The following is a 20,415-nucleotide window of genomic DNA, read 5'->3' on the forward strand; positions in this document are numbered from 1 at the left end:
CTCGCAATCCTTCCGCGCTCGCCTGAATGGTCAAACCCCTCAATTGAACCTCCCAAGTAGACTTCTCTCGCAATGGCTCTCCGCTCCGAATGGACTCTCCAGAATTAATCTTTTCAGAGAGCGGCGACGGATGATGAAAGACTGGCCCCAACCTCCCCCCCTTCACTAATCGGAGAGGATTGATTTGACCCGCCCCGAAATTTTGTGCCGAAATTCGTCTGGCCTTCTCAGAGTTCTCGATCTAGGTGGAAGATTGCGTGAACTTGAGGAATGATATCCTGAGGACTTTGATCGAGCCGCAACTCGGCCGAATTCCATCCTATAACAACTATAAATTAGCAACTAATGTGAAGTTTCATCTCTCGAAAACGGGTTTATGGATTTTGATGGAATGGAATGAATCTACAGTCATATTTGCCGGATGAAGTGTGTTGACTTCGTCTCGACTTTTAGAAAGATAATCGAAAACGATTTTTGTATTCACGAATCTTGCTAAAATAATTGTTAAGTTTTGTTTGCGTTCAGAAAGAAATAAATAAATACATTCCATTGTTGGGTTGCTATGTGGAGATGTTGTGTTTTGTTTTATCCATGTTCAGGACAGAATAATTTTTGCTTCAAAAGGTTCATACGGAAATGCGTACGAAATCAATTTGGCCGTTCATCCTTATTTTTATACGGATTCTTTTCTGTCTATCATTCATCTTACGTTATTCTAATTTATTCTCTCATTGCTCGAAATAATTCATTTCGAAATATTTCCCTCATTTCGATAGCATTGCGAAACGTAAAATTTCTATCAATGGAAAATTTAAAATTAAGTCACAATTTATCGAGAGAGGGTGGATCTTCGATTTTCTAAACCGTAGCCTATAGTAAAGAATTAAAAGAAGCAATTTTCCACAAGGTAAGATTCATTGTACGACCGGATTTCGATGTATTCCATCTTCTTCAGGAATAGATCAACACTAGGTCGTACCATAAATCTTAGCTAATGGAAAAATTGTAGCTATTCGTTCTTTATTATGCTCGAATTCCATCACATCACGCCTGAAACTACTCAAGTAGTCTTTAGGTTGAGATAGTTTACTGATGGGGCTAACCACTGCTTTACGACTAAGCCCAACTTAACGTGACAATACTATAATCGATGGTTTCAGGCGTTATTTTATGGAATCGGTTCATACTTAAGCGGATAAAATAATACTTTGTAATTCCACAGATTTATTTCACCTGACTTTCCCACCTATTTCACACCTGAAGATGACGTTGTACGTCGAAACCCGGGTCGTGTGTTTGTGAAATAAATCTGTGGAATTACAAAGTATTATTTTATCCGCTTAAGTGACAATACTACAAAATACTCTGAAACCAATTACTACAATAAGATATATATTTTTTGCTCCGCAGTCTACATACCTCTATTTCATCCAACATCCCTCTTCGTTTCCTCTTCTATCTGTTTAATTTACCCAATATCCTCGTCGTTCGACGAGGATATTGGGTAAATTAAACACCACGTCCTTCAACATTCCATCGCCCTGCGTCCTTTGATGCTGACGCGACTTTTAAAATCAACAACAACAATACGGTCTGTATCCATGTCTGCTGCCATTTTAAAATTTCTCTCAACAATCTTCTCTATTCCGCTTCTTCGTTTGTTTTCTCTTGTATACTCTTATTTTTCCCATTCTTCTCTGCACTCACAACTAAAAAGCTCCACATTTATGTAACAGCATACACTTACCTCTTGTCTCAACGACTAAGTTTTGAAGCCATAGAAAACTACGTTTCACATCAAGGTTTCTTCGAATCTTTTCTTTGCATATTTTACTTTTAAGTCCATGCCGTCAAATCCTTGTTTTCTTTTGTGACGGCCTCTTTGCCTAATGCCTTCCTTGAATCAAAGTTCTTACTACTTTAGCCAACTTAGTATGGAAAAATTGTTAAACAGATGAATTGTTCTGCCAAATACATTTTATTCCCTTCAGTTTTATAGAAATTCATCCTAGGTGTGTAGTGAAAGTAAATTTCTGGCGGCCCCTAACGACATAATAGAAGGAAAGAAAATTTAATGGAAGATCCTTTGATAAATACAAACAGACAAGTACTCGTGCGGGCATAGGAAAAATTAAGACGGATGTAAAACAGCCAAATAACCATCAGGAGGTGAGGGAATAAAAACTGAATGGATGTAAAGGGAAAAATGCAGCTAACCAATCTTAGGATTGTAATACTGAAGATTAAAGATTAAAGTCTTTCCACAAATTAATGCAATTACTCAGTTTATGATAGTATATATAAACTAATAATAATTTTCAACCCCTTAAGGAGAAACATTATGTAGGAGACATCACGTTCATGAAGTGAAATAGAAGCCGTAATAGAAGTAATAATCAGGACCGCATACTTTGTGTTCTGGTTATGTCGTTTTCCATTGTTTCACGGCCGTAGGTACGTTCGTTTACCCCGAAAACGTTGAATAAGATGTCTTATTACACTATTACATCTGCCATTATTATTATTAAAACTGTTTAGCCGTTAAAAATTATTCGACCTGGCGTATTAAAAAGTTATAAAAGACACTTAGTCATCCAAAAGGCTAAGAATTTCAGAAAAAAACAAGGCGTGACGCAAAACAAACGCAATAAACATTACGTGCAGACTATTGTATCGTGCGCTTAAACTTGCAGTATTTTGTAATCTATCGCTTCATATTTCCGTAGCTCAATTGTGAATGTCTTCAGCAATGAGTTGGTCGTTGACTCGTGAACTGAGGGACAGACAAAGTGATTAACAAACACTCTCAGCGGAGGCACGAAATATTTTGAACCATTTTTAAAACATTATATGTCGGTTGTAATGTTGTCTAATCGGTCTTTTCGTCCAAAACGTTTCCATTGAAAGGGAGTCCATTGTTGTCAAATATCACCCTCCCCCCATGGCCATGTGACTAGAGTGTTTATTGAATAAATGCTACAACAAAGGATACAACTCGACAAGCACCGAACTGGAAGTTCCACCGTGTACTCCAAGTGGTCGTGGATTAGGTTTAAGATGTCTTTGCCGAGTCGAAATCCATCGCGAAGTCTCATCTTACATTTCTTCTCCAGTCTTACATTTCTTCTCCAGTCTTACATTTCTGAGCCGATAAAATCTTTAATCGCCTCGGGAACGACGGCACACCGCTAATGGAAATGCTGTGAAAAACAAACCTTGGATCTTTTTTGCTCGTATTTCTTTTTTAGGTAACTGAGGTCACAAACTACTTGTAGGAAGGGGCGATGTCAAACGCCTTAATTATTGTTGCTTTCAAAATGCAACCTGGCGCTCGGAGACTTTCACTCCTTGGCAGTGGGGCAAAAACGACCACGCATTTGAGGGAGGCCGGGAACATGGAACAGCAATGGCAGGGAATATGAGGAAACTGCGATGCATTGGGACCTTCGAACATGAGCAAGTCAGCTCGGTAGAGTTACATGCTTCGAGCGCGAGACGGAAGAAGTAAGTAGCATACTCTAGGCTTGTTTTTAATTGCAATCTGATAAACAAGGGGCACGTAGCCCCCAGAGGGAAGGATGAAAAGAAATGAATGATAAAATTGATGTAAAAAACGAAGGGAAAATATTCTTTAATGATATCCCAGGATAAATTTATACAAAGTATAACGTTTCCAATTCAACAAATGTTTTGAGCTTTTCGTGAAAGGGGAAGGCCAACTAGAACGTTAAAAATATGAAGGCAAATATCATAGCAGGTGGAACCGTTGACCTATCTTGGAAGTGTTTTGGGCCAAGATGAAAAAACGAATACAAGATTAAGAATTGCGCTGGGTAAAGAAGCTTTCAAAAGGAGAAATGAGTTGATGACAGGGATTTTGAGCATTGATGTTGAGAAAAAGATCGTGAAAACTTTGATAAGGAGCGCAGTTGTGTACGGTGCAGAAATGGTTATTGCAGTAAGATGATAGTAGTAGATTGGAGGTTTTTAAGTGTAGAGAAGGATTGAGGAGGTGAAGTGGACAGAAAAGGAAAACAACCGAGGAAGTGTTGGCCATAGTAAGGAAAGGAGAAAGGGTTTTTGGGAGACACCTTGAGGATGCAGGAAATTGCATTTTGATTAGCGAAGGAATGCTGAATGCTGTGATCTAGGATAAAGGACCTTGGGCAAGGAAGGAAGGGGTAAGAATAGGATAGGGATGCTGGGAAAGGATTGACTGAGGCAGAAAATATGTGGCATTAAAGTATGATTTACTATAGAATGTAGTTTCATGTTGCGTCATGTTAGGAAAGGCTTAGAAATGTAGCAGTGGTTAGTCTGCGTGTCCATGCAGCTGCCTTAAAGTATAGGATAGCATTACAATGATAATAATAATTGTCGTTGCGTCTGACTCAGAGATTCAGCAGGGCATTGGCCGTTTGAATTTAGTAATCTCGTCTGCCGCGGTCGGATAAATAAGTGGCCACGGTGCCCTTGGGCCGTTTGCCCGGAGCTGCAAATTAAGGGACCGCACGAGTGCACAAAGGCTGTCTGCATGATCTTCGCAAGTGCATCCGCCTTCGGAATGCGGACGAACACAGATGCACTTGATGTGCAGCCGCCAGTGAGTCAGCCCTTGACTTCGCCGAGGACGCATGCGTCGAGGGAGATCGACTTAACAGAATGGCACCGGTCAACATCTGTCTTGCGTTTTCGTTGGTTTAATTAAGTTTTTATTGAATATGGAATCCAGAAGAATGAAACAAAATGGACGCCCGAAAGCCTTCAACCCAACAATGCCAATATAATAAACAGTTTCACATTTTCCCAATTCTTGTGAGCCATTGATGGCCTATAGATTTTCGGAAATGGTTTAACTAACATTCATTCCTTTTCAATCTCTCTCTCATTCACACACACGCACACACATGCTCCAAAATATGTACTTGTGCATCGGAGATAGAATCGATAAATATTAACATAAGCTATAAAACCCGCACAGAAATCACTCAGAATGTCAACCAAATATACGAGTTTGCGTATCTCTTAAAGGTTTTGAATATGTCACATCCATCACAGTCTTCTACATTCCATCGACAATCAAGTTACTTTGAACCTACATATATTTCCTGCCTTCTTTGGATTTTTCCGAACAACCCTCCCTTCTCTCCAAACCATGTACTTCCTCGTTTGATTGCCTTTCTGTTAACTTAACCTCTCCCATCCTTCTCCACACCCACATTTCAAAAGCCTAGAATTTACACCTATAATCTTACTTCATTGGCCAGGTTTGCGAGCGGCAAAAAACCTCGCTTCATACCAAAGTTTTCTCTAATATTTTCTTAATATCCTAACTCAACGTCCCTGTTATCTTTTCCATCCTTTTTGTCAAAACTTCTTCGCCAAACGCCATGCTGCTTCTTATGCCCCCTCTACTGTGACTACTTGGGTTCAAAATACTCGCAAGAAAGATAAAATGTTCTACCTATTCTATTTAATAACTTAAATTCATCATTCTTTCGTGGGATAATTAATTGAGGTGGTTTCCCATTGCAGTTGAGGAAAGGGAAGAAATAGGGTAAACTTTTTGTGCGAAATGAAGGTAGGAAGGAATTATTCTGAATTGAAGGTATTGTATCGTCGGTTGTCAGATAATTACTTGTTCGACGGAGCTAAGCAATGCATCGTTGACCTGTCCATCCAAAACCTACCTTGAACGGTAGGGTAACAAATAAGAATACGAGCCCTCAGTGTGACATCTGAATGGGACCCTAGTGCTTGGACTAGGAGGAATAGGATTAAATGTATTCGCATTCAATGGAAATTAATAAAGTGGCATCTATTAAATCTTACTACCTTTTGGTCAAACAATTAAATTCCTTTTACAATCATTATGGTTGTCCCATCATCTGACCTCAACAGATTACGAAAACTGAATTCGCAGGTCACTACAAACCTCATTGGATACGCTGTTTTTTTTAAAGTTCCCTCGTATTCAATCGTCATCATCAGTTATTAAATCCTAAGAATGCTTTGCTTCGGCCCTCTAGTCTTCTCTATTAAGGGTTTATTCCGTCATCTTCTGATAACTTTCTGTTTCTAGTCCTTCTAAATTTGTCTTACGTAAGTGTCTTTTCGTCTTTCTCGCGGGTTCTTTCCGTGGATTTTCTCTTCCATTGTGGATCCTAAATAATCCATTGTGCCTCAAGATGTGTCCACTCTGTCTGGTTCTTGTTTTCCGTAGAGTACTCCATATGGTCCTTTCCTCTTCGGTTCTTCTATAAACATCTTTTTCCTCACTCAGACTGTCCATTTGATCTTCAAGCATTCTCTTTCAATACCAGGTTTCAAAGGCTAATACAGTCAGCGCGGAGGCACGTCTTTCTGCTCAGACTACTCGGAGTAAACTGGCGACCGGCTGCGTTGGTAATGCAGACCACCACATTTCCCGACCGGTTTTACCGCGCTTCCATGGATAGTTGCGGCACAATAAAATCATGCGCATTACTTTCATAATAGGCCATGTAATCTTTGCTGGTTCCACTTTCTCAATGTTACATGTCTCGGATCCATAGGCTGTAATGCGAACGTTTTGACGAAGGGCTTCTTTGTTTGCAACGTCAGGTTATCTGAACACAGTAGTTCTTTCTTCATCATGAACGCCTTCTTAGCTTGAACGATTCTTCGCTTGTTGTTGCTCGAAAATTTTCCATCTCAAGTTATACTTTTGCCAAGATAGATGAAGGACATGATACTATCCTTAAATCATATTTAATATTATCCCCAAATCACATTTAATATTATCCCCAAATGCATTAATGAAATCCCCTTCGCCATATTAAAACGTGCCTATGATTCCTCATATATTGCCATTGGCTACCGATTGTAATTTATGACCAATCGCAAGGCTCCTACTGAATATTGATATGATATTTCTATTAGTTCATTCAGTAAAAATTTTTGCTCATTATACCCGTAAGGATCTCTCGGTGAATGCTATTATCGTGACTCGTGAGTTGTAAAATGCACTTCCCGCCAACCAACTTCTTTCCTCTCTCGCAATAAACCGAGAACACATGTTATGATCGTGCCTGTTATTAAGTGAGTTCAATTGTACGTGGATTTCAACCGGCTTCGTAAGAGTTGAGTTTTATCTCGCCTAATTGGGCAATCAAATCTTCGGATTATGGTTGCTTATGCAAATAATACCCTCATCCTCTTAGCATCCATCTAAAGTAGTGAAAGATAATGTCTAGAGCCGGCTGGCTTAGGCAATATAAGCATCCGAATAGATACGCAAAAAAGGAACATCCCAAGGGGGAACAGGAAGGCATTTATTTTTAAAATGATATTAACAGAGTTAGAAGTAAAAAAAAATATTTTTTTTGTAGATTTAGCATTGATTTAGCGGTTTCTTCATCAAAATTAAGAAATTTTAATCTTATGAAGCCATTGAATAATAAAATAAAATGTTTTTTTCTCATTTGCGGACGAATATTCTTGTCTACTTTGACTTTTAATGTATTTTTTAATGGTAATTGGTCTCTTCACCTCCCCAACAACTACGGGGACGCAGCTGAAGGAAGCTTCGCCAATTTTTGAAGACGAAGTTTTAAGTGTCAACAAAAAGATTGAATTGAAAACTCGAGAAAATTGGGAAATTTGAGAACAAAAGGAAGAAAAATACCCTTTTGAATAAAAAAGCGACAAAAAACAGAAAAAAGACATTCATGGTATTTTGTCTGTCCTTCCGAAGTCTAGTATTAACTATACGACTTATGTTAATCAAATCTTGGTACTCGCGCGTTAAATAATATGCGATAATATTGAATATCGAGTATTTTCGATGTCAAGAAAAGGGGTAGCCAACCACGTTCACTGTCTTCCTTGAAAAATTCGCAAAACCTCTTTGAGTCCTTATAACTTCCTGAATTAAATTTTGAAATCCGGACGAAAGCATGACGAAACATATTGAATTTAGGTTATTTAGGTTTATATTTATATAATAGCATACTGCTGCTGTAATTAAAATGTGTAACAATGGCTAATGAAAGACTAAAGATATTAAAAACTATATTTAAAAGAAACCACTCGTATTAATCTATTCAAGACTATTACACTATTAAAATTTAGAACAAGAAGGGAAAGAAACACCGGTCAAATCAATCAAATCCACGAGTCAATTAATTACGAGTTAGAAATGCTTCGTTTTGGAAGTTAAAGTTAAATAATGGCGACTTTGTGAAATAATTAATTTCTTAGCCTATGTAATTAGTTAAGAAAGGCTCTCAGAATTATTTTCATTGATGGTCATTACCTTTGCCTAGGCGCCAATATGTGGTAGCTAAAACATTAATTTCAAAACCTGCTTGCGTCTTTCGCTTTCTCCAAAAGTATTCCACGCCGTTTATGCTGCCACGATTTTAGTAGTTGAGTGGTTAACACCTGACTCAAAGTACCGCTTATAAAAACCAATGACCTTAATTGTACCTGCCGGCTGTAACTACACCTGAAAAGTAGTTTTTCGAGTTTTAATTTATGAGTATGCTTTCTAGAGACCTACTCGTGACACTGACCGTGATAGTTGAGGAATTTAGGAAAAAACGCATTGCCACGGAACTTAAGACATCAGTAGATTATCTACTGTCAACACTCAACATTCATAACGGCTTTGGGGAAGGAATCCAAAGGTCGCAGTGTGGAGAACTCTTTGGAGGCTCATTGTATTTGTGGAAAAAAGGACAAGGCCACGCCCTCTGTTGCATTTCAATCGTTTGAAAACCAATAAGAACACGTTCGTAGGTTTCTTTCGTCACCTAAACATGTTATCATCCATGCTGTTAATAAATAATGATTAAATGCATCGTCCTGGTTCACGATAAAAAAATAATAAATTTGAACTTTTAACGCCTTTTTAGAGAAAATAAATCACACGTTTGACCTTAGATTAGTCATTTTAAAATTAAATTCAAATATGTCACCAAATTAGCCTCTCTGGTAACGCTTTTAATAATGATTTGATTCCATATTCTAACCATTTGGTATTTATTCTTCGCCCCTCTTCCTTATCCTCTTTCCCTCCCCTCGGCCCCTTGCCTGCGTCACATTATTTGCGGGCAAAATAGTCGTCTGCTACTACACTAGTGACATCCTCTGCGGTGGGTAGTCCTACTAAAACACTCATCCCATACGGGAAGGGTCAAGGGGGCCGTGCCGTCTGTAATAGGGAAACAGGGGTAATTTTATAAGGTTTTTGGCCTATATTATGCTTTTATTATGGACTAACATTAATATTAATGTGACTTTCATTCAGTGTTTCGTTAAAGAAAGATTGAGATATGCATTTTTTTATCATGTTCGGTAGGGTGACTGAGGGTCAACGAAGTAATAGGTTTGTTTATAATTTGACAACATGATGAGACACTGACGATAAAATTAAATTCCCTCATTTAGAAGAATAATGCAACTACCTGTCATCTAAGATCAACATTTAAGGTAATATATCTGCCCTTTCCTGCTTATTTCCGATATTGATATGTTTAGAAAAATGTTATCGTGGAAACACTATCTTGGTAGTTTTCAGAACGTGATTGCTACCTTTCTGGAATAGGAATGTCGTTGTTTGTATTAGTAATGTTGTTGTTTGTGTAACGAGATATTCTTTGGTGTTAATTCAGGATCAATCTTTTTAACGCGTGGTAGGATATGGACGTGCATGCAAAGTGTGGCATTTAAAGGGGATTTTTGAATGGTGTAAATGCTATGAATAATGTTTTGCCTATCGCATCATCGACATAATCATTTTGGATAACGCATGCTTACTACTACAGATTAGCACTTCTTACCCAAGTCATTATAGGATAAAATGTCTGCTGGCGCGAGCTAGCCAGGTGCATATTAGCTGATCAGTTGGTGTTATTTCGTTGAGTATTTCCTCTGTCAAGATAGTTACTTGCGTTGATAGCCTCTCTTTGATAGTGGTGTGTATATTTTTACTCGGTTTATCTTTTAAGTAATTGTGTGTTTTCCTCACTCTGTAGTGTTGAGTGTGATGTGATAATTTGCATTTGCATTGATTTCTAATGCAAAGCTGTGAATTGCGAAAGTGTGCCAACATTATGGAAATATGGATACAGTTAATCTTGATTTATTTGTTCTTGCCTACCGCATTAATTTGTTGTCTACGTCCTCGGTATTCTGGTCACTGAAAATTTCTTGTGTTCTTGTTTTCAGAAAAGTTAATTCCACAATGGGCTACGACGATGTCCTTAAACATTTGGGGGAGTTTGGACGTTACCAGAAAAGGATTTACTTTCTTCTATGCATACCGACAATTTCTTGTGCACTCCACAAATTGGCTTGGGTATTTTTGGGAGCGAAAGTGAACCACAGGTAGGAATGGTGTTTCTAACGTGCATTTGAAGTGTTTGACATGTAATTTTAATGCAGTGAAAAGATTGTGCTGCATATTAACTGAAATAAAGCCAAACGTATTGATTCATATTTTTTACCATACTTCCTAAAAATATCATTTCAATATTCTTAAACAAAACAGATTGGGAATTATTTAATTTAGATTGACTTAGTGATGCAAGTTAATGATGTATAACAAAGTATCGTGTTAATGTGTGCTGTTCTGTCATCTACTTTAAGCTATTTTGTTGCATTAAGCATGACTTGTCATTCAACATCAGGGCGCAAGTGTAAATTGTGGACTGTATGGTGAAAATTTCCTTCCACTATTCCTTTTTTTTGTTATCATCATACATTAATATAATATGTTTCATTTCAAGAATGATGTGTGATTATTATTCATGCTATTGGATATTTTCAGATGCCAACTTCCCTATGAAACAGAAAATGCAACATTTGATTTGGGCAGAGAATGGAACATGACAATACCATGGGATGCATCACGTAATAAACCTTCCAAGTGTCTTCGATTGGATGCTAATTTCACGCCGGAATACTTTGAAGATGGTATCCCTGCTGAGAAGCATGTAGAATGTCACAGTTGGATCTATGATACTTCAGTATATAAAAGTAGTGCTGTGATGGAGGTAAGTAGATTTGCAGTTGGACCAGTTATCTTTATTTGAAAACTTTCATGTTCTTCATCTGTGTCATGTTAATTCAGTAATATTTCCTGCCTTGATTGTCATTTAAAATAATTGTTGAAAAACAATTCAACCAGCTCTCTTGTGTGTGTTTCCTTCATTACCACTTTTTTTTATCATTTGTATCTTGGATGATTGAATGGTCATTTCAAGAGCACATAACCATAATATGTTTTGAAATTTTTCTGTCATATCATGAAGAGTTAATTTTTTTAATTGTAGTGGAACCTGGTGTGTGAAGACGCATGGTTACGTGCTACAGCCGATTCGATATTTATGACTGGAGTATTGATAGGCTCATTAGTATTTGGAGATTTATCGGATAGGTATATTATGCTCTTTCATTGGAATGTGCTTTTTTTATCATTCTAAGCATTTTATAACACTGTAACATTATTTTTAGGTTTGGACGCAAGCCGACATTCTTCATCTCCCTGGTTTTGCAAGTTGTCGCAGGAATTTTTGCAGCTGTAGCTCCAGATTACATCTCCTTCGTTATCGCAAGAATGGTTGTTGGTGCTACGACATCTGGGGTCTTCTTAGTGGCCTACGTTATAGGTAATTATTGATAAATCTAACGCTACCCTTGAATAATAGGGATTCAGCCATAAACTCAAATTCTTGTGTGGTAATTAATACTAAACAATTCAGGGTGCTTGTCTGAAAGAGTAATTCTATAGAGTTTGAATACTAATATCGGTGTTTACATTATGATTTAAGTAACTTATTTCTGTTCGTAGTAACGTATTTCTGTGTCATGCACTTTAAAATGTTCCATGACAAAAACACTATACCTAAATTATCCTTTGGGACCATCCTTTTTACTCCCATTCTCATACTTTGCAGCAAATAGTTTGAGAGTGAAAATGACCAATCAGATTTAATTTCCTCAATCTGTGAGCCATTCATCAGAGCTGTCAACTTTGTTTTTGTCTTGTTAACAATCCTTCCCATCCTGTAAAATTTGGTGTTAAACTTCTGAAATCCTGTGAAAGATTGGGAAGTAATTGAACTAAACTAGTGCTAAGGTGCAGTAGATTCATTTTCGATAGAATTTTTTACATCTGCTGACTATACAAGGGGCTGTTAGTTAATGTATAACTTTGTGAAATGAACATCTCTGTCAGCATTTAATGGGACATTTCGTCCCTTGATTAACTAATCTATGTGTACCTCTTAAATGCACACTCATTAGTAGCTGGAAATTTTGTTTTAAAATCTGAGAAACTTATTTATTTTTTGAAGCATGGAAATTCCCACCGTTAACTTGTAGCCACAAAATAAGGTGACTTTCACTTAGTTCCACAGGCTAGGGAAAAGTAGGCCGCAAGTAAAATTAATGTGTTTACTCCAAAAGTTGAATTGTTTTGATATTCTTCATGGATATTATTGGTCGATTTTCATTCCCTTCTAAAGACACCATATACTACCAGACACGTTAATCATGCATAAAATATTTTTTTTAATTTTTGCCAAACATTATTGTGTTCAAAGGAAATCCTAATTACACTCTTGTTTTCTCATCTTTGACACATGTATGCATAAGCAGAAGGTTTTAGTTTGTGCATAATGCAGAAAAGTAAAGTCTGCTTTCTTATTTGCTTGTTTTCTAGCCTTTGATTTATGTATGTACTTTGTTCCTGTATTCCTATGTTGGAATATAAATATGGTTTTTAAATATATAACATTCTTGGAAGTGCAAGAGGAATAGGGGAAGGGCGGGAGAGAGTTGAATGGTGGGATGGAGTGGGGTGGAGTGGTGAAAATAGGGCAGGTTTTGCATCTTGCTCGATGACATGGAGTGGGTATGGCTCTGGGGGTGTGAGGGGATTTTGAGAGTGGCCTGGTGGATTTGAGGATATCTGCTAGGTTGGCGGGACGTTTGAAGGTGACAGAGGGGCAATTGGGGAGAAGGTTGGAGGAAGTGTTGTGATTTTTGAGGATGGGGAATAGGTCTTTGAGGATGAATTTGAGAGACTGAATGCCTGGGAAGTAGGTAGTACAGATTTAGAGAGGCTGGGAGTCTGTGGTGTTTGAGTCTGTAGTCAAACGTCCCGCCAACCTAGCAGATATCCTCAAATCCACCAGGCCATATATATATATTTTTTTTTTAAGGTAATCTACCGGTTAAGGTAGGTTTTTGGATGGACACAACTACCAAACAAATATTTTATTACTCCTAACGAAACAAAATCCATCATCCTACTCTATATCAGGCCCCTCTTCATCTCTGAGTACTTTCTTCCTCCCTTCATCCCGTCCAACATCCCTATCCTGTTCCTTCCCTTTCCTCTTTTGCCCAACATTCTACCCTCTATCACAGTCTTCAACATCCCACTGCCGGTCAACACCCCCTTCATCCACTTTTCCTGCCTCCATAGGATTGCTCCCAACAAACCCCTCTCTTCGCCCACCATACCAAGTACTTCCTCATTTGTTTTCTTCTCTGTCCATTTCACCTTTTCCATTCTTCTCCACACCCACATTTCAAAAGCCTCCAGTCTACGTCTATCCTCCTGCTTCAATGACCACGTTTCCGCGCCGTACATAGCTACGCTCCATATCAAAGTTTTTACGAGTCTTTTCTTAACATCCTTACTCAAAGTCCCCGTCATCAACTCCCTCCTCCTCGTGAAAGCCTCTTTGCCTAGCGCAATTCTTCTCCTTACGTCCCTACTACTTTGACCGTGTTGGTCCAAAACACTACCGAGATACGTAAACTGTTCTACCTGCTCTAGTTTTTGCCCTCTTACTTTAATGTTAAGATTAGCCTTTTTCTTTCTAGAAAATCGCATAACCTTTGTTTTATTAATGTTGATTCTCATCCCATACCTGTCGCACTGAATTTCCAATTCACTAAGCAATGCTTGCAGCCCCTTGGCTGACTGACAAACTAAAGCTTGGTCATCAGCAAACCTAACTGATTTCACGAATTCCCCGCCCACTCTCATTCCTACCTCGAGTTCTTCCCATGCCTCTTTGATCATTTCCTCTGCATACAGGTTGAACAGCAACGGTGATAATGGGCAACCCTGCCTTACACCCCTTCCTAACACTGCCCATCCTGACTCCCCGTTTCCCACCCGCACCTGAGCAGTCTGAGACATGTACAGGTTGCGGATTAGCCTCCTTTCCCTCCAATCTATTCCTATTTTCTGCAATATACTCATTAGTTTTTCCCAATTCACTCTATCAAACGCTTTTTCGAAATCTACGAAACAGGCAAATACCTCCTGGTTGTGTTCTATATTCCTCTCGATTAATAATCTCATTACTGCAATGGCATCACGCGTACCTCTCCCCTTCCTAAACCCAAACTGATCATCCCCTAAGTAATCATTTGCCCTACTCTCTATCCTTTTGTTTATGATCCTGAGAACAACTTTAGCTGCGTGGGATATCAAACTAATTGTCCTATAGTCCTCACATGACGTGGCCTTTACCTTTTTCGGAATCGGAACTAAAACTGCTCTCACAAAGTCTTCCGGCCAGATTCCCTCCTCATAAATGCTACGGATCAGCCCATATAGCCTCTTCCTCCCACATTTTCCTAAGCATTTTAAAAGTTCCACGGGAATGTTATCTACCCCCACGGCCTTATTTAGTTTCATCTCCCTTAATGCCCTTTCTATCTCATTGTCTAGTATGCCTGGACCTAAGCTGTCTTCCTCTACGTCATTTTCTTTTTCAATGTCTAACTGTGTTGGTCTGAGTTCTTTACTATATAGTTCTTCTATATACTCCTTCCATCTCTCTTGGATCTTTCCTGTGTCAACTATTACCTTACCCGCCTTATCTATATATATATATATATATATATATATATATATATATATATATATATATATATATATATATATATACCCTCCCCGGACTACAACCTTGACGTGGTGGAAGGGCTTGTGCGTTCCGATGACCCCTAGAGCTGTACTGGCGGGAGTAATAATTATTGCTCCTGGTAGGGTCACCCATGCCAGATAGGTCGAAGGTTAGGAGCCAGACGAAAGGTAGTCCACGCAGCGTCTGTTCCTCAGTGAGGCGGCTGCAATGGCGTCTGACCCCAGTGGGGCGGCCAGTAAGTGATGGTGTCACGTTAAAAACACTATTGAGGAAGGCAACGGGAAACCACCTCAATTATCATTCCCTAGAAAAATATAATGGACAATAGAGATATTTTGAGTCCTGGCAACCACGGGGCTCGGCCCAATCGGCCGTGTGTCGTGCCCGGCAGCGGGGGAGGCAAGGCTTCCGCGGTCGTCATCCCACGAAACCCTTGCAAGGGAAAACCAGCAGCAGCAGGACAGAAGACGCAGGAGAAGAAGACCACATTAGTTAGAATAGGAACGTGGAATGTTAGGACAATGATGAGGACAGGGAAATTGGAGAATGTTAAGCGAGAGATGGAAAGGGGAAATATAGATATTTTAGGTCTATGCGAGGTGAGATGGAAAGATAGCGGGGATTACTGGAGTGATAAGTATAGAATAGTATACAGCGGTGGGGACGAGAGCCAACGAGGGGTTGCCATAGTATTAAATGAAGAGGTAGGAAGAAGCGTAGTCAACATAGAGCAGGTAACGGATAGAATACTACTAGTGGAGATAAAAGCAGAACCGACGAACTTAGTTATTATTCAGGTATACATGCCACCAAGCAACCATAAGGAAGAAGAGGTCGATAAGATATACGATCAGTTAGAGGACATGATCGCGTGTGTTCCAGCAGGGAAACATTTGATAGTGATGGGGGACATGAATGCGACGGTAGGCGAAGGAAGAGATGGTGATGAGGTGGGCGACTACGGTTTAGGCACGAGGAATGACCGCGGGGAGAAAGCAGTTGAGTTCTGCAGGAGACAGGGGTTAGTCATCACCAACACTTGGTTTAGACACCACAAAAGACGCAGGTATACATGGAAAATGCCAGGTGACTCAGGAAGATATCAGCTAGATTATATCCTGGTTAGACACAGGTTTAGGAATAGTGTGATAAATTCCCACAGCTTTCCGGGAGCGGATTCGGATATATATATATATATATATATATATATATATATATATATATATATATATATATATATATATATATATACACACACACACACACACACACACGAGGGTCATCCGGAAAGTAGTACCCGTTCGTGAAATAAAAAGACAAAAGTAAATATTAACAAACATAAAAAATTTTATTTGAAAGAGGATACTTTAAACTACTTCTCAACATAATCTCCAAGCAAATTAAGGCATTTGTCATAACGTGTGACAAGTTTCTGTATTCCTGCTGCATAGTCCTTCGCCGCCAGCTCATTGAGATACGCGAGGGACCCATCTTGCACAAATTTTTGCATAATGCAGATGGTGTTTAACAATTTCATGAACAATTGTTCGAGAAACATTGGGAAAATGCTCACAGATGTCATCAATTGTGACGCGCCGATCGTTCCTCACGAATTCGTCAACTGAGCTCACCAGTTGGTCTGTAATGACAGACGGTCTCCCCGAACGCTCATCGTCGTGTGTGTTCCCCCTCCCCATGTTGAAGTTGCGACACCACCGCCGAACAGACGACTCGTCCATTACATTGTCTCCATACACCTCCTTTAATTGGCGATGAATATCACATGGGCGAACGTTTCTTGCATTGAGGAATTTAATCACTGCCCTCACTTCACAACTGGCGGCGTTCTCAATTTTTTTAAACATTGTAAACAATCACAGAAACAACACAGGCAATGCTAGCGTCACGCAACTTGGCTCAGAGAAGGCAGACAAGCCACTGAAGCTATCTGACCTCGTCCAGCGGCTACTCGCGTCGTCAGCACTTCATGCGGCACGAACGGGTACTACTTTCCGGATGACCCTCGTGTGTGTGTGTGTGTGTGTATATATATATATATATATATACATACATACATACATACAGGCACAAACACATATATAAATATGTATGTGTGTGTCTGTATTTTTAGCACAAGTGTCTCAATGTATCTTTCTAGTGATTATTTTCATATTTCACTGAAATGATGTACATATGATGGCAGTTGGTATTCCATGACTATAATTCCATTTAGTGAATCAAAAGCGTGGTATTTAAAAAAAAATCAGTATACATTTTCATTAACAGGTGAATTAAAAAGAAATAAATTATATTTTCGAATACCTTGTCATCATTTAAATACTTTTGAAATGAGTGATCTGTATTGGCAAAATTATGTGTTGAATCAATGCATTTTTCAGCCATCATGCTGTTGAAATAATATCATTTAAATTTGCAAAGTTGCCACCAGACACAGTAATTATTATTCATAATGCTGTATTTTATATTAATGACTAATTTTTCTTAATTAATTTCAGGTGTAGAAATGGTGGGTCCCTCGGCGAGATTATTTACTGGCGTTTTCTGCCAGTATTTCTTCTCCCTTGGTTTCATCCTTACAGCTTTCTTCTCCTATTTTGTGAAAGACTGGAGGATGCTTCAGGTAGCCCTCACTCTGCCAGGAATTGTTTTCTTCTGCTATTGGTGGTATGCTTCAATTTTGCTTCAATATGTGCATAGTATTTAATGTCCAAAATTAGAGAAAAAATTAACGGCATAGGTACATTATATTAACAAAGTTAGCTGGGTTATTGAATGGGAGCTTTGCCATCTCTATTTGTCCATTAGTAACGCTTACAGTAATCATTGGTGTAAGACAGTTGTGAGGCCATCAGATGGCTGCTAACACTTCTGGTTATGCCTGAAGATGGTGAACTATTTATCTATTGGTTTTAGATGTTTATACCTGCTGAAATGCATAGCTTTGCTGATTCAAGTGAAATAGAAAAAGTGATATCATGTTTTATTGTGACTAAAAATCATGCATTTGACTGTTAAAATCTAACTTTTAACTGCATGAAGGTATTTATTTATATTTAAGTAATGTAGAATTTTACAGTAACCATACTAATGCCTCCGTAGAAATCCTGTTAAATAGAATGTGAAATGGTGATGTGTGTGCAAAATATTGTTCTCATTTTTAGATTTTTATTCGGAGCTATAAAAAATTTTTTATTAGTATTCCCCTGGTTGAGGTAGGTTTTAGATTGGCATTCTACATTTATTTCTCTCCTCATGAAACGCAGCCTAATATCCAACCCTACAATGAGCCACTTTTCAATTCTCCTTATTTCATTCATCCCTTAATTCTGTCTGACATGCCTATTATACTCCTGCCCCTTCCTTGCTTACCTGAATTCTCCCCTCTGTCACAGTCTTCAACATCCCATTTGCCAATCAAAATGCTCTGCATCCATCTTTCCTGCCTCCATAGGATATTCCCCAACCATCCCCTTTCCTCCCCCGCCATGTCTGGCACTTCCTTATTTGTTTTTCTTTCTTCCATTTCACCTTTTCCATTTTCTCCATGCTCACATTTCAAAAAGCTTCAATCTATGCTTATCATCTTGCTTCAATGATCGTGTTTCCGCATTGTACAAAACCGTGTTCTTGTGTTTATTATCTCTTATTTTATTATTTAACTTATTTATTCCCTCACACAAAAGCTTAATCTTCATACCTTATAAACCATGCTGAGAATGATTCCATTCACTTTAAATCAACAGTCCAAGATTCATGTTGTTCATTTGGTGTAATATTCTTTTTTATAGCATCTGTTTGATCGTCAACCTAATTTTAAACTTCCACCAGATAGGCAAACAAACCTGCTTAGAGATAAGGATGGAGATTTTGTTGGTATGCAGCAGACTTTATTCAGAATCAATAATGTTGATGAAGACAAAAGTGGTGGGAACATTACACTGAGAAAAATTAGGTCTTTGGTGTGGAGTGTGCATAATATTAGATGTTAGTCTCAGTATTGGTAAGTGTTGGAACGCTCTGCTGTGGGTATATCACATCATGGAACATGTGATGTGTTCACAAACAGGGAAGCAGTGTGTACGTGAGTTCATTTCTGAGAAGTATGGTACGTACGTGAAATCATTTCTGAGTACTATACATATCAGGATCATGGATTATTGGAAAAAAACAGGCCAGAGAAGAATAAACCTGAAGCTGAAGGAGGACGATGAAGATCAAGTGCACAGATAAAAGTGAGAATCATGGTATTCGTGGAGTTAAACTGAAATACATCATAAATAGCTCTGCATAGAAAAAGATGAATAAAATTTTTGTGAGGTAGGCTAAGGGAACAAATATGGAAACTAATTGATGAGAGTTTAAGGCAGAGCAGTTATCAAGATATTAGAAAATTAATGTTCGATATGAGAGAATAGATAGTCGCAATTAACCAGCGTTTTAAATGATGTATTATTAATGATGGATTATGTTGTTGGATTGATTTGCAAAGCAAGAATGACTCAATATTATTGCCAATCTGGTTATGAACTTTGAATTTTTTGGATTCAACACTGTCTGCATTTAGTATTACAGAGTCGGATGTATAGTTTCAAAAGTCAGTTGTTAATTGGAGAAAGAAAAATATTGTATTCTGCAAATGTGCCTCTTATCCCAGAAATGGTATTCTACCATTTAAGGTAGGTTTTGGATAGACACAGGACAATAAAACGGTAAATTTCTTTGCCTCTCATAACAAGATTCAAGCAGACATCCAACACTACAATAAACCTTCCTTAGATTTCCCCATACTTCCTTCCTCTCTTCATTCCATCCAACGTACCTATTCTTTTCCTACTCCTTCCTCACATGCCTAATAATCTCAACTCAAGTCTTCAACATCTGATTTCCAATCCAACCACTCAGCATCCACCTTTCATGCATCCTTTTCAGTTTTTGTAGTGTTAGATTTCAGGTTCTATTTTGTTTGGAGAGGAAAAGAAATTTATCCTTATTCAGTCTATGCCCATCTTGGATGATAGAATATCAATTTAAAAATTAGATTGGGAAATGGACATGAGATGGTAAAAAGTTACTATGGCTGTGATACAACAATTGGTATCAGTGCTCCAGACCATAATCTTTGGTTAAGGAAGACACACAATTGTGAACAAAGGAAAAAAATTCATTCCTCTCTGAATAGACCCAGTTTTCAGGGGGACATATGGAGTGAACATGTAAATATCTAGGTTGTCGGAAATGAAAAATAGTAACTTTGTGATTCCACTGAAAATTTATTCCGAGATTACCCGGGTTTCAATAATCAACATCATCTCCAGGTGAAGATGACGTTGACCATCGAAAACTGGGTCGTCTCGTAATAAATTTTCGGTGGACTCACAAAGTTACCATTTTTTTATTTCTAATATGAATTGATTCCATGAAGTTATGCCAGAAACCATCAATTATATCTAGGTTGTTG

General features: G+C 38.3%; 1 protein-coding gene across 2 annotated transcripts in view; it reads left to right on the forward strand.

Moving 5' to 3' along the window:
- The window catches only part of LOC139700965 (organic cation transporter protein-like), a 92,706-nt gene that overhangs the window by 55,123 nt on the left and 17,168 nt on the right, over positions 1–20,415 (forward strand). The window contains exons 1-7 of one of the 2 annotated variants that reach the window (XM_071599483.1): positions 9,133–9,215; positions 9,344–9,474; positions 10,213–10,371; positions 10,814–11,039; positions 11,319–11,422; positions 11,500–11,654; positions 17,453–17,621. In XM_071599483.1, the coding sequence (XP_071455584.1) occupies positions 10,229–10,371; positions 10,814–11,039; positions 11,319–11,422; positions 11,500–11,654; positions 17,453–17,621 (797 nt within the window). In that variant the 5' untranslated portion in view covers positions 9,133–9,215; positions 9,344–9,474; positions 10,213–10,228. Of the gene's footprint in view, positions 1–9,132; positions 9,216–9,343; positions 9,475–10,212; positions 10,372–10,813; positions 11,040–11,318; positions 11,423–11,499; positions 11,655–17,452; positions 17,622–20,415 lie in introns of those variants that run through there. The other variant, XM_071599484.1, reaches the window with a different exon arrangement.

Source organism: Hetaerina americana, unplaced genomic scaffold (assembly GCF_022747635.1).
Source record: "Hetaerina americana unplaced genomic scaffold, ioHetAmer1.1.p SCAF_11, whole genome shotgun sequence".
In the NCBI taxonomy this organism is placed as follows: domain Eukaryota; kingdom Metazoa; phylum Arthropoda; class Insecta; order Odonata; family Calopterygidae; genus Hetaerina; species Hetaerina americana.